The sequence below is a fragment of the Theropithecus gelada genome, chromosome 19, assembly GCF_003255815.1.
Source record: "Theropithecus gelada isolate Dixy chromosome 19, Tgel_1.0, whole genome shotgun sequence".
Taxonomy (NCBI): Eukaryota; Metazoa; Chordata; class Mammalia; order Primates; family Cercopithecidae; genus Theropithecus; species Theropithecus gelada.
In genome coordinates this window covers 56,148,894-56,164,194 of record NC_037687.1, presented here as the reverse complement: position 1 = coordinate 56,164,194, position 15,301 = coordinate 56,148,894, and the positions used below count along the sequence as shown (strand labels likewise).

The 15,301-nt window shown below is 38.1% G+C and overlaps 1 protein-coding gene across 2 annotated transcripts in view; it reads right to left on the bottom strand.

Moving 5' to 3' along the window:
* Window positions 1-5,435: 5,435 nt before the first annotated feature.
* The window catches only part of LOC112612061 (zinc finger protein 675), a 33,408-nt gene continuing 23,542 nt past the window's right edge, over window positions 5,436-15,301 (bottom strand). The window contains exons 4-5 of one of the 2 annotated variants that reach the window (XM_025366124.1): window positions 6,796-7,239; window positions 5,436-6,720 (exon numbers count right to left, since the gene is read on the bottom strand). In XM_025366124.1, the coding sequence (XP_025221909.1) occupies window positions 5,690-6,720; window positions 6,796-7,239 (1,475 nt within the window). In that variant the 3' untranslated portion in view covers window positions 5,436-5,689. Of the gene's footprint in view, window positions 7,240-15,301 lie in introns of both variants that reach the window. The other variant, XM_025366123.1, reaches the window with a different exon arrangement.

Sequence of the window (15,301 nt, the reverse complement as noted above, 5' to 3'; positions counted from 1 at the left end):
ATGGTTCAACATATAATTAGTACGTAAAGACAATGTGGTATATATACACAATATAATACTATTCATCTTTAAAAAAGAAAATATTGTTTTCAATTACATGATTAATCTGGAGGACATTAGTTGAAGTAAGGCATAGAGATTATTTTATAATTTCACTTACAGATGGATTCTAAAAAACTTAATCTCATTGAAGTAGAGAGTAACATAGTGACCACCAGATGCCAAGGTATTCAGAAAGGGAACCTTGAAAATATATCTATTGAATAATACATAATTATAGCTGGGCAGGAGAAATAAGTTCAAACAATATGTTCTACAGCATAGTGACTATAGTTAATAATAATGTATTTGCATTTTTTAAAAAAATTAAGACAGTATCATGTGCTCACCACAAAAAAAGTTAACTGTGAAGCATTAAATAAAATTAAGCATTTGACAATGTATATATACTTCAAAATCTAACGTTTTACAAAATAAATACACATTTATTTATTACAGATGGTAATGGTATGAAAGACACTAAAAAGGCAGGTGTTTGGGCTGGGCATGGTGGCTCATGCCTGTAATCCCAGCACTTTTGGGAGGCTGAGGCAGGCAAATCATGAGGTCAAGAGATCGAGACCATCCTGGCCAACATGGTGAAACCCCATCTCTACTAAAAAGACAAAACTTAGCTAGGCGTGGTGGTGCATGCCTATAGTCACAGCTACTTGGGAGGCTGAAGCAGGAGAATTGCTTGAACTAGGGAGGTGGAGGTTGCAGCAAGTCAAGATCGTGCCACTGCACTCCAGCCTGGTGACAGTGCGAGACTCCTTCTCAAAAAAACAAAACAAAACAAAACACTTAACATTGATAAGCAAACTCTCCAGTTAAAATTAATTTTTCTTTTTTTTTTGCAGCAGAGTCTCGCCTTGTTGCCTAGGCTGGAGTGCAATGGCACAATATCGGCTCACTGCTACCGCCGCCTCCTGGGTTCAAGCGATTGTCCTGCCCCAGCCTCCTGAGTAGCTGGGATTACAGGCACATGCCACCCTGCCTGGCTATTTTGTATCTTTAGTAGAGACAGGGTTTCACCATATTGGCCAGGCTGGTCTCAAACTCCTGACCTCATGATCTGCCCACCTCAGCCTCCCAAAGTGCTGGGATTACACATGTGAGCCACCGCGCCTGGCCAAAAAAACAATTTTTCAAGTGTATTAAAAATACCAATTTTCTCATCAAAACCTACAAAATAGCATGTGAAATGACATGGCATTAAAAAAAGTGAGAAAATTGTAGCTATAAAAGAGAGAGAGAAAAAAAGAAGGGCTGTGATGCCATACATAGTTGAAAAACACATAATAAGACAAACAAAACTGAAGATAACTGGAAAATAAAAGAAGCAGAATATAATTTTGCTTTATATTCAGCAAGATTCCAGTTTGCTGCCTAAAAAAAGATCCTCTCCACATAATCAATGTTTTTTCTTTATCATTTATATTTTACATCTCTGACTTAAAGTTACAAACTAACTCTAGCAGGAATATTTATAGATTATAAAACATGTTACTCAGCAAGCACTGTCATGTTTTTTGCTACATTTATATATTAAAACATCCTCATGACTTATGAAGCCTCCTTAGTACTTACCTGAATGTTATGGGAAGTCAGGGACCCCGAACAGAGGGACCAGCTGGAGCCGTGGCAGAGGAACATAAATTATTTAGATTTCATCTTAATATGGACATTTATCAGTTCTCATATAATACTTTTGTAATTTCTTATGCCTGTCTTTAATCTCTTAATCCTGCTATCTTTGTAAGCTGAGGATGCACATCACCTCAAGGCCACTGTGATAATTGTGTTAACTGTACAAATTGATTGTAAAACGTGTGTTTGAACAATATGAAATCAGTGCACCTTGAAAAATAACAGAATAGCAATTTTTATGGAACAAGGGAAGACAACCACAAGGGCTGACTGCCTGCAGGGTTGGGTAAAAAGAGTCATATTTTTTTTTTCTTGCAGAGGGCCTATAAATGGATGTGCAAGTAAGAAACATATCGTTAAATTATTTTCCTAACAAGGAATATTAATACCCTGGGAAAAGAATGCGTTCCTGGGGGGAAGTCTATAAACGGCCACTCTGGGAATGTCTGTCTTGTGCAGTTAAGGACTGAGATAAGCCCTAGTATCCTGCAGAACCCTTAGACTTACTAGGGTTGGGAAAACTCAACCCTGGTAAATTTGTGGTCAGACTGGTTCTCTGCTCTCGAACCCTGTTTTCTGTTAAGATGTTTATCAAGACAACACATGCACTGCTGAACATAGACCCTTATCAGTGGTTCTGCTTTTGCCCTTTGCCCTGTGATCTTTGTTGGACCCTTATCAGTGGTTCTGCTTTTGCCCATTGCCTTGTTCCCTCAGAAACATGTGATCTTTGTTAGACCCTTATCAGTGGTTTTTTGCTCTTTGAAGCATGTGATCTTTTTACCTACTCTCTGTTCTTACACGCCCTCCCCTTTTGAAACCCTTAATAAAAGACTTGCTGCTCAGGCGGGCATCACGGTCCTACTGATATGTGACGTCACCCCTGGCGGCCCAGCTATAAAATTCCTCTCTTTGTACTGTCTCTCTTTCTCAGCCGGCTGACACTTATGGAAAACAGAAAGAACCTATATTGAAATACTGGGGGCGGGTTCCCCCAGTACCTGAACTGGCTCAATCAACAAATAAATTTACTTCTGTCAATTATAAAAAGTGAAAGGAATAATAACTAAAGTAGGCTTACATAAGGTTCTTCAATTAAAAGAACAAAATAGAAAGTTTTAATTCAATGAAACAATACACTAATCGTGTCATTACATCTAAAATTATTTTGTGTGCCCTACTAAATTTTATAAAAATAGGGTATATCTTTGACCACTTCACATAATGAAAACCTCATAAACTATAAAAGAAAAAAATTACAAGGAACAACAAAAAAAGTGGGCCTACCATGAGTACCAATCCAGCAAAAGCAAAATTTGCATTAGCAGATTTTGAATCCATAAGCCATACTATTTTACAGTAATTCAGTAGAAACAGTATAGATTTGCTTTCAGCATTTTTGAGGTTTATAGTTTCCTAGTAAATTAACTTACTAAAATGTTTTCTTCCAATATTGCTCTTTTCTCCTGAAAATAGGTACAAATTTATATTCACACAAACATGCCTACTTACTCCATAATTTTCTTACACCTAGGGTTTAACTTAAATGTATATACTTAACTTTATGTAAATCAAAACTGTATGTGTTTGCAGGCAGAGAAGCCACATGTTCAAAAATATATAACATTTTAATGTTTATTTAGGACTCAGAATGTATGGACTTTATTTACACTTCTATACAATTTTTAGTATAACCATAAAAATAGCTCTGTAGTCAATAACAATCGTACATTAAAAAAAACTAAAACTGTAGAGTTGGTTTATAATACAAAGGATAAATGCTGGAGATGATGGATACTTAATTTTCCCTGATGTAATTATTACATATTATATGTCTGTATCAAAATATGCTATATATGGCATATACACAATGTATCCACAAAAATTAAAAAGTACAAATTTAAATAAGAAATAAGCCGGGCGCGGTGGCTCAAGCCTGTAATCCCAGCACTTTGGGAGGCCGAGACGGGCGGATCACGAGGTCAGGAGATCGAGACCATCCTGGCTAACACAGTGAAACCCCGTCTCTACTAAAAAATACAAAAAAAACTTAGCCGGGCGAGGTGGCAGGCGCCTGTAGTCCCAGCTACTCGGGAGGCTGAGGCAGGAGAATGGCGTGAACCCGGAAGGCGGAGCTTGCAGTGAGCTGAGATCCGGCCACTGCACTCCAGCCTGAGTGACACAGCGAGACTCCGTCTCAAAAAAAAAAAAAAAAAAAAAAAAAAAAAAAAAAAAAAAAAGAAATAAATATTTAACCTATGGGAACAATATTCTTTAACCTCCTTGCAGTTTAGTCACTGGCAAAGGGGATTACTAGAAACGTTAGTCCATTATGTTACCAAAGAGTATGGTACCATCTTTTACCTACACCCTTGAGTAAGGTGAAATAGGTTAAAATTAGTGGCATAATAACTTTATTAAATGCACAATTTTATAAACATGTTAAATAAAATTTTAATAAAATATTGTTCACACATAATTTAAAATTTTAAGAATGTACATTACATAAAAGTACAATTAGTAATTTACTAATTTTAACTAAAATTTAAAATGTTTTCTCACTATAATGCAGATTACTCTGAACACCTACTTCATGTGTCACTTATTTTAATAAAGAGCCTCTCCACTTAGATTTTTATCATGTGTCTTACATTTTAATGTTCTTACCCTTCCATAAAGATCATAACGCCCACCTAATAAAAAAAATTATATCTCTGATGTAGCAACAATTAGTCACAAGTTTTTATATGTGAATACAAATGAAGAAAGAGCAAGAAGTAATTTGAGAGTTGAATTACAACGTTATTCATGTTGCAAACAATCTCTATTTTTTAAGGAAAAAAGTATACTTTCAATGTAATTATAACTTTTCAAGAAATTTTTTACATCTTTTAAAGTTATACACAAATAATTTATCTACCAACTCTAGTTCTGGATTATTTTTTATACTCAGCACTGATTTACTGTAATGTCCGAAGTGACTTAGATATTTCTACTGTGAGTTATCTGACATTTACATAGACTTAATTTTAGAATAGTTTTACATTTACATCTGCAAAAAAATACATATATATATATATATATATATATAGAGAGAGAGAGAGAGAGAGAGAGAGACAGAGTTTCACTCTTGTTGCCCACGCTAGAGTGCAATGGCGCGATCTTGGCTCACTGCAACCTCTGCCGCCCTGGTTCAAGCGATTCTCCTGCCTCAGCCTCCTGAGTAGCTGGGGTTACAGGCACCCACCACCATGCCTGGCTAATTTTTATATTTTTAGTAGAGACAGGGTTTCGCCATGTTGGCCAGGCTGGTCTCAAACACCTGACCTCAGGTGATCCACCTACTTTGGCTTCCCAAAGTGCTGGGATTACAGGCGTGAGCCACCATGCCTGGCCTGCAAAAACATATTTTAGTATTAACTCTATGATGTTTTCTAAGCTACAGATTTTGAAAAAATATGCTTTTCTAGATTTTGAAAAAATTTGTTTTACAGATTTTGAAAAAATCTGCTTTTCATTTTTCTTTTGAGAAAATATGCAGAGTTTTTCTCCCATATAGATTCACTGATGTTGAAAAAAGTTTGAGCAACTGCTTCAGTTTTTCTCTAGTACAAAATGTGTATGGTAAGATTTGTGATACCAGTACATGTACTACAACCCTCTTTATGTTTGTAACCTTTGTCTTCAAAATGAATACTCTTCTTTACTTTAATGGCTTATATTTTCTTAAAATCTTTAGACAGTAATTGCATTTATAATGCTTTTATTAAGTACCAACATTCTGATATTAGGATGTCAACAGATATTAATGGCTACTTTACATTCTTTATATTTGTACAATCTTTCTTAAGTATATAATGCTTTCCTGTGCAATAAGGTTTGAGCCTTAATTAACAGTATTGCCAAATTCTTCACACTTGTAGTTTTCTCCAGTATGAATTATCTTACATACAATGAAGTGTGAAAACCATTTAAAATCTTTGACACATTCTTTATATTTCTAGAATTTTTCAACAGTATGATTTCCTTTATATTTAGAAAAGTTTGAGGCATTGTCAAAAGCATTGCCACACCTTCCAGTTTTGTAGAGTTTCTCTCCAGTATGAATTTTTTTATGTTTAGTAAGGTTTGCAGATTGGTTAAAAGCTTTGTCACATCTCTCACATTTATAGGGTTTCTCTCCAGTATGAATTATCTTATGTTCAGTAAGTTTTGAGGATCGGCTAAAAGCTTTGCCACATTCTTCACATTTGTAGGGTTTCTCCCCAGTATGTATTCTCTTATGTGTAGTAAGGGATGAGGAGTGTTTAAAAGCTTTGCCACATTCCTCACACTTGTAGGGTATCTCTCCAGAATGAATTTTCTTATGTTCAGTAAGTTTTGAGGATTGGATAAAAGCTTTGCCACATTCTTCACATTTGTAGGGTTTCTTTCCAGTATGAAGTTTCTTATGTTCAGTAAGTTTTGAGGATCGGTTAAAAGCTTTGCCACATTCTTCACATTTGTAGGGCTTCTCTCCAGTGTGAATTCTCTTATGTGTAGTAAGGGCTGAGGAGTGTTTAAAAGCTTTGCCACATTCTTTACATTTGTAGGGTTTCTCTTCAGTATGAATTTTCCTATGTTCTGTAAGATTTGAGGATCGGTTAAAAGCTTTGCCACATTCTTCACATTTGTAGGGTTGCTCTCCAGTATGAATGTTTTTATGTTCAGTAAGTTTTGAGGATCGGTTAAAAGCTTTTCCACATTCTTCACATTTGTAGGGTTTCTCTCCAGTATGAATTCTCTTATGTGTAGTAAGGGTTGAGGATTGGGTAAAAGCCTTGCCACATTCTTCACATATGTAGGGTTGCTCTCCAGTATGAATTTTTTTATGTGTAGTAAGATTTGAGAACTGGTTAAAGGCTTTGCCACATTCTTCACATTTGTAGGGTTTCTCTCCTGTATGAATTATCTTATGTGTAGTAAGGTGTGAGGACTGGTTAAAGGCTTTGCCACATTCTTCACATTTATATGGTTTCTCTCGAGTATAATCTTTTTTATATTCAGTAAGGTTTGAGAATTGGTTAAAAGTTTTGTCACATTCTTGACATCTGTAGAGTTTCTCACAAGTATAAATTCTTTTATGTTTAGTAAACTTTGAAGATTGGTTAAAAGCTTTTTCACATTCTTCACATTTGCAGAAATTCACCTTGGTATAATTTCTTTTACGTTGAGTTAGGTGTGAAAGAATGCAAAATGATTTGCCACATTCTTTACATTTGAAAGGTTTATTTTCCACATGTTTTATCTTATGTCTATCTGAATGTGAAAATTTATTGAAGACTTTCACATATTTATCACATTGAAACATTTTGCTCTGCGTAGTTGGTAAACATTGGTTAAGTCCATTATAACCTCCTTTGTACACCTTACATTCATCCACACTTTTACAGCCTTTTAACTGAAGATTATCATTTCCACATTTTTCATATCTTCTCAGTGCCACTTTTTCAAAAGAATCTTTTATGTTCTGCTCTGGCCAAAACTCTTGGGCAAAATGAGAACACATTACTGAAAGAAATAAAAATAACACATGACTTTACAGACTCAGATAAATATACTTTCCAAACCTAACTTATAAAATTACACAAACTACATAAGCAAGATGGCATCACAGGCCATAATTAAGTGTATGCATTGCCCCAGGTTAGCACAAGGCAAAGAGCCACATAGAAAAAAAAAAAATTCTGTCACATTTACCCAACACAGCTTTTTCTACTCCCCAATATAACTTAATGTTTTTAGAAGTAAACTGCAGCCAGGCGTGGTGACTCACACCCATACTCCCAGCACTTTGGGAGGCTGAGGCGGGTGGATCGCGAGGTCAGGAGTTCAAGACCAGCCTGGCCAATATAGTGAAACACAGTCTCTACTAAAAATACAAAAAAAAATTAGCTGGGCATGGTGGCGGGAGCCTGTAGTCCCAGCTAATTGGGAGGCTGAGGCAGGAGAATTGCTTGAACCTGGGAGGCTAACGTTGCAGTGAGCCGAAATCGCACCATTACACTCCAGTCTGAGTGACAAAGCAAGACTCTGTCTCATAAAAAAAAAAAAAAATTGCAAACTTCAATTACTTACATATAGAGGAATACCTGAGAGTGAATACTTTATAAAGAAAAAAGGTTTATTTGGCTCACAGTTTGGCAGGTTGTACAAAAAGTATGTGCCAGCATCTGCTTCTGGTGAGGGTCTCAGGAAGCCTACAATCATAGTGGAATGCACAGATTAACTGAACATATCACATGGTAAGATACAAAGCAAGTGTGATAAAGAAGCCAGGTTTTTGTTTCTGTTTTTTTTTAAATGAACCAGCTCTTACTTGAATTAACAGAGTGTAAACTTACTGATTATCAAGAGGATAGTGCCAAGCCATTCATGAGGAACTTTCCCTCATGACCTAAGCACCTCCCAGTAGGTCCCATATTCACCTTCCATCAGGACCCAAATCAACAATGATGATTATATTGCAATATGAGGTTTGGAGAACACAGACATCCAAGCCACATCACAGACCAAACAGGCTTAACAGACCTGTACAAACCTTTTAAATCAAAATCAAGAGAATACACAATATTCTTATTTGCACCTGGTGTATTCTGTTAGGACACAAATCAAGTCTTATTAAATTCAAGAATGCTGGCTAGGTGCAGTGGCTCATGCCTACAATCTCAACACTTTGGAAGACCCAGCTGGGCCAGAAATTTGACACCAGTCTGGGCAACATAGCAAGACACTGTTCCTACAAATAATCAAAAAATTAGCCAGGCATGGTAGTAGCCATGACACATCTGTAGTGCCAGCTACTTGGGAGACTGAGGTAAAAGGATCACTTGAGCCTGGGAGTTTATGGCTGCAGTGAGCCAAAATTACGCCATTGCACTCCAGCCTGAGTGACACAGTAAAATCTTCTCTCAAGCAGCAACAATAAATAAATTTAGGAAGATCAAAATTATAAACATTTTCTGACCAAAAGTGAATAAAACAAAACATTAAAAGCAAAAGTAAAATTGGCAAATTGAAAAATATATCAAAATAAAACACAGTCTTCAACATATTCTTGGCTCAAGGGCCAAAACACTTACTTTTTCAAAAATGTCAATGCAACCAAAAGTGGTGAACAAATTCAACATAATCTCTATAAAAATACCATTAGCAGTGGCTCATGCCTATAATCCTAGCACTTTGGGAGGCTGAGGTGGGCAGATTACCTGAGGTCAGGAGTTTGGGACCAGCCTGGCCAACATGGTGAAACCCCTTCTCTACTAAAAATACAATAATTAGCTGGGTGTGGTGGCATGTGCCTCTGGTCCCAGCTACATAGGAGGCTGAGGTAGGAGAATCACTTGAACCCAGGAGGCAGAGGTTGCAGTGAGCTGAGATAATGCTACTGCACTCCAGCCTGGGTGACAAAGACTCCATCTCAAAAAAAAAAAAAAAGGTATGCCGGGCGCGGTGGCTCAAGCCTGTAATCCCAGCACTTTGGGAGGCCGAGACGGGCGGATCACGAGGTCAGGAGATCGAGACCATCCTGGCTGACACGGTGAAACCCCGTCTCTACTAAAAAAATACAAAAAACTAGCCGGGCGAGGTGGCGGGCGCCTGTAGTCCCAGCTACTCGGGAGGCTGAGGCAGGAGAATGGTGTGAACCTGGGAGGCGGAGCTTGCAGTGAGCTGAGATCCGGCCACTGCACTCCAGCCTGGGTGACAGAGCGAGACTCCGTCTCAAAAAAAAAAAAAAAAAAAAAAAAAAAGGTATATGTATATACACACACACACTCACACACATATACACACACACATACACACACAAATGGATTATTCAGCCTTAAATAAATCTTGTCACATTTTAAGATAAAACTTTGAGAATATTATGTCACCTGAAGTAAGCCAATAACAAAATGATGGATACTATATGATTCCACTTATATGAGATATCTTAATTAGTCACACTGAAAGTGCAATGGTGTTTGTCAAGGGCTGGAGAGAGGATAAAATGGGCAGCTGTTACTTAATGGGTATTGAATTTTAGTTTCACAAGATGAATACAAATATACTAACCATGCCTGAAAGGTACAGTTTTTTTTGAGACAGGTTCTCACTGTCATCCAAGTTTGAGTAAAGTGGAACAATTATGGCTCACTGTAGCCTCAAACTCCCAGGCTAAAGTAATCCTGCACCATCAATCTACCAAAAAGCTGGGACCACAGGTGTACACCACCACGCCTGGCTATTTTTAAAAATTTTTTGTAAACAGAGAATCTCCATACATTTCCCAGGCTAGTCCCATACTTTTGGGCTCAAGCAATTCTCCTGTCTTGGCCTCCCAAAATCCTGGGATCAAAGATGTGAGCCACCACCATGCCTGGCCCTGAAATGTACACTTCAATAGATTTTAGAGGGTAAACTTTATTTTATGTGGTTTTACAATTAATTTTTTTAAAAGAAAAACTGGAAAAAATACGGAATTATAAATCTCTACATAAATTATCTTCAAATCACAAAAGTGTTTCTCTTGCACAAAAGAAATATATATTTATTATTAAACACATGGTGAAAATAAGACTATCTCACTGGGCGTGGTGGCTCACGCCTTGTAATCCCAGTACTCTGGGAGGAAGGTGGATCGCCTGAGGTCAGGAGTTGGAGACCAGTCTACCACAGGGAGAAACCTCGTCTCTACTAAAAATACAAAAATTAGCTGGGCGTGGTGGCGCATGCCTGTAATCCCAGCTGCTTGGGAGACTGAAGCAGGAGAATCACTTGAACCTGGGAGCAGAGGTTGTGGTGGGTGGAGATCATACCATTGCACTCCAGCCTGGGCAACAAGAGTGAAACTCCATCTCAAAAAAAAAAAAAAAAAAAAAAAAAAAGACTATCTCCATGACTAATCACTTAGACAAGATAAAACGACCATTGAAAATCAGATAAGAAAGAATACACACAAGATAAGCCATAACCAAAATTGGGGTCAAATTTATTAACACACACATATAATCTGACTGGGATAGATATATGGCTGATTTATTTCTTAATTAAATCCCATAGATTTAAAGTGTACAAACAATTGCAAATTGTCTAAAATGGTAAAACAAAAAAACACAATAAACAGATGTCAAACTGAAAAAACACACTAATATGGAATGGCAAAACCATAATATATATAAATGTTAAATGTTTACTCATAAAATCTTGCAGGCAACACTGATGTAGCATTAAAAATGTGTCTAGGCCAGACGCAGTGGCTCACGCCTGTAATCCCAGCACTCTGGGAGGCGGATCACAAGCTCAGAGGTTCGAGAGCAGCCTGGGCAACACGGTGAAACCCTGTCTCTACTAAAAATACAAAAAAATTAGCCAGGCATGGTGGTGCACACCTATAATCCTAGATACTCAGGAGGCAGAGGCAGGAGAATTTCCTGAACCTGGGAGGTGGAGGTTGCAGTGAGCTGAGATCGTGCCACTGCACTCCAGCCTGGCCAACAGAGCAAGACTCCGTCTCAGAAAAAGAAAAATAAATAAATTTAAAAATAATAATGTGTCCAGATAACTGCAACATTTGATTGTAACTCTACTCATGGAAGGCAGGTATGCTGAATCCTTGACATGCACTGTATGGCAGTACAATTCCAAAGGAAATGTAGTATTATCATAAATGAAAGACTCTAATGAGAAACTTAATAAATAAGCATTTAAAAAAACAAGAAGGCCAGGTGCAGTGGTTCACGCCTGTAATCCCAGCACTTTGGGAGGCCGAGGCAGGTGGACCACCCGAACTCAGAAGTTTAAGACCAGCCTGGCCACCGTTGTAAAACCCTGCCTCTACTAAAAATACAAAAATTAGCCAGGTGTGGTGGTGGGCGCCTGTAATTCCAACTATTTAGAAGGCTGAGGCAGGAGAATTGCTTAAACCCGGTAGGCAGAGGTTGCAGTGAGTCGAGATTGCACCATCGCACTCCAGCCCGGGCAACAGGAGCAAAACTCCATCTCAAAAAAAAAAAAAAGACAATTTTGGGCCAGGCTCAGTGGCTCACATCTGTATCAGAACTTTGGGAGGCCGAGGCAGATGGATGGATCACAAGGTCAGGAGTTCAAGACCAGCCTGGCCAACATGGTGAAACCCCGTCTCTACTAAAAGTACAAAAATTAGCCGGGCATGGTGGTGTGTGCCTATAGTCCCAGCTACTCAGGAGACTGAGACAGGAGAATCGCTTGAACCTGGGAGGTGGAGGTTGCAGTGAGCAGAGATTGTACCACTGAACTTCAGGCTGGGCGACAGAGTGAGACTGTCTCAAAAAAAAAAAAAAAGAAATTTTATGTTTTAAATATATGCTATTGTTACACAAAATTAAACTGCTGTAATCCAACTTTAGAAGCAAAAAAATAGCCTTACATTGCTATATATATATACATACACACTCACATATATAAATATATATAATGCTAAATATATAAAATGTTAAATATATAAAAATATATATATTGCAGAATATAGTTAGAGTGTCTGATATATAAAATATCTGCAAATAAATTACATTATTTAGATATAGGCTGGACAAAATGGGTGCAAATCATAGAATTCTTTTTTCCTACATCAAGCCTAAATTTATAAGTAAAGTTTTAGTAAATATGGAGTGCCTACAAATTATCTAATTTACTTCAGGCATTACATGTAAATTCTAGCATATTGTTCTAAATTTCTAAATGTAAAATTACAGACAAAATTGAAATAGAAAATGGAGAATAAAAATGTATAGCAGGAGTGAAATCAGTAAGATGGGAGAATAAAAGGTAACCTATTTTGTTATCTCCTGCACAGCAAGACAATTTGTGAGCCATCCCTGACAAAAACGCCTTTAGGAGATGGCCAGGCATCATGACTCACACCTGTAATGAAAGATACATGGTATATTAAGTTTAGAGAATTACTTCAGGTTAGGATTTCAAAATCAGCCTGAATTATGTACGTAGCAAGACTCCATCTCAAAATAAGTGCCTTTGAGAGCTTTGAGATCCAGAGAGAGAGGGAGTTGTGGAATTCTGATAAAGCCCAAGATTTAAAAGTTTTCTTTTCAGAAGGCAGGCCCTCATTCAGGTGCAAACTACAGGATCCCTGTTCTTAACTACAGACTAGGAAATGGCCCACTCAACTTGGTCCCACTAGAATTCTGAATTTACTATGTAATCATCCCAAACTCCTCCCAACCAAAGTCTGGGAGAGATTCTGCTTTTCCAGAGGCCCGGAGGAAGATACCCATTTATAGCCATGTCAGCTGGCCTACAGACCTTAGCCTTTACTGTGGTCCCTGAAGCAGTTCAATGACTCAGTTCCAGCTCGCTGAGCCACAGTTTATAGTCAGTTCTGCCTATATAGAAACCCACACAGTGACCTGGAAAGATCCTTTCTGGTACTCGCTGAAAGCCATAGTCATCCACATTCTGATATAAGGCCCACCATATGCAGACCCTACTGCAAAAATCTGCCCTAGTGTTTGCCCTACAGAGCAAAATCCTCTGCCAAAATTCAGTCTGTCCAAAATGGGAATTTAAACTACCCAAGTTTTTTAGGACAAGCCAACTAAGGGTAGACCCTAGTGCAGACCCAGCAGCCTTGTGACAAAGCCCTCTCCACTACAAACCAGAGGGCATCCCATTACCCTGAGGGTCCAACAAAAGAAGATCTTTACCTTCTGAAACCAGTTTATAAAAACTTGAGCTGTTTTCTCCTCCTATACACAGATGCCAATGCAAAACTATATTGTGCCCATTGTCAATGCTGCTAGTTTAACATAACACTGAAAGTACTGGCAGAAGAATTAGTCAAAAAATGAAAAAGAGCAATTGAAATTGAAGACACATAAGTAAAAAGTTGCTAGCTGTAGCTCATACGATTATATATATATATATAAACATAAACAGTACATTAAAACTTGTAAATACACTCAGTAAATTAGAAAAATATAAAACTAACATACAAGTTAGGGTTCCATAAATCTAAACTGTCTGATACAATAGAGAAAAAAAAAATCTTATTTACAATAGCATTAAAATACATTTCTGAGAACAAATTTAACCAAGGAGGTACAAAGTCGGCCGGGCGCGGTGGCTCAAGCCTGTAATCCCAGCACTTTGGGAGGCCGAGACGGGCGGATCATGAGGTCAGGAGATCGAGACCATCCTGGCTAACACGGTGAAACCCCGTCTCTACTAAAAAATACAAAAAAAAAACTAGCCGGGCGAGGTGGCGGGCGCCTGTAGTCCCGGCTACTCGGGAGGCTGAGGCAGGAGAATGGCGGGAACCCGGGAGGCGGAGCTTGCAGTGAGCTGAGATCCGGCCACTGCACTCCAGCCTGGGCGACAGCGAGACTCCATCTCAAAAAAAAAAAAAAAAAAAAAAAAAAAAAAGGAGGTACAAAGTCTTTACAGTGAGAGATATATCAGTGAAATATATTAGAAAAGACATAAATAAATTTGAAAATATTTTATGTCTATGAATTGAAAGAATAAATACCGTTAAAGTGACATGTTATCCAAAATGATATGTAGATTCAATAGACTCCCTATCAAAATTCCAGTGGCATTTTTCACAGTAATAAAAAATGTAATTCTAAAATGTAAATGAAACTATAATATACTTTAAATAGCCAAAGCAACCTTGAGAAAAAAAAACAAAGCAGAAGGATATCATACTTTATAATTTTCTTTTCTTTTTTCTTTTTGAGATGGAGTACCACTCTATAGCCAGGCTGCAGTGCGGTGGCACAATCCTGGCTCACTGTAACTTCTACCTCCCTGATTCAAGTGATTCTCCTGCCTCAGCCTCCTGAGTAGCTGGGATTACAGGCGTGTGCCACCACACCCAGCTAATTTTCTGTATTTTTAGTAGAGATGGGGTTTCACCATATTAGCCAGGTTTCCAAACTGCTGAATCAAAAGATTTGTCTCTGTGAGATGAATGCACACATCACAAAGCAGTTTCTCAGAAAGCTTCTTTCTAGTTTTTATCTGACCTCCTGATGTGCCTGCCTGGGCCTCCCAAAGTGCTGGGATTACAGGCGTGAGCCACCGTGCCCGGCCCTTGAGCCACTGCACCCAGCCCTTTATAATTTCAAGACTACATTTGAAGACTACAGAAATACAAACAAATAAAATATGTAGAAAAATGGAAAAAAAAAAAAGGGGGGGGGGGCGCGGCACAGTGGCTCACACCTGTAATCCCAGCACTTTGGGAAGGCAAGGAAAGCAAATCACCTGAGGGCAAGAGTTTGAGACCAGCCTGGCCAACACAGTGAAACCCCATCTCTACTAAAAACAAAAAATTAGCCAGGCGTGGTGGCCATGTGCTTGTAATCCCAGCTATTTGGGAGGCTGAGACAGGAGAACTGCTTAGACCCAAGAGGCAAAAGTTACAGTGAGTTGAGACTGTAGCACTGTACCCCAGCCTGGGCCACAGAGTAAGACAGCAAGACTCTGTCTCAAAAAAAAAAAAAAAAAAAGAAGAAGAAGAAAAGAAAACAATAGAAAACACTTCTCACACGTTTCAGACATGATGGAAAAAAAGAACTTAAAAAATCAT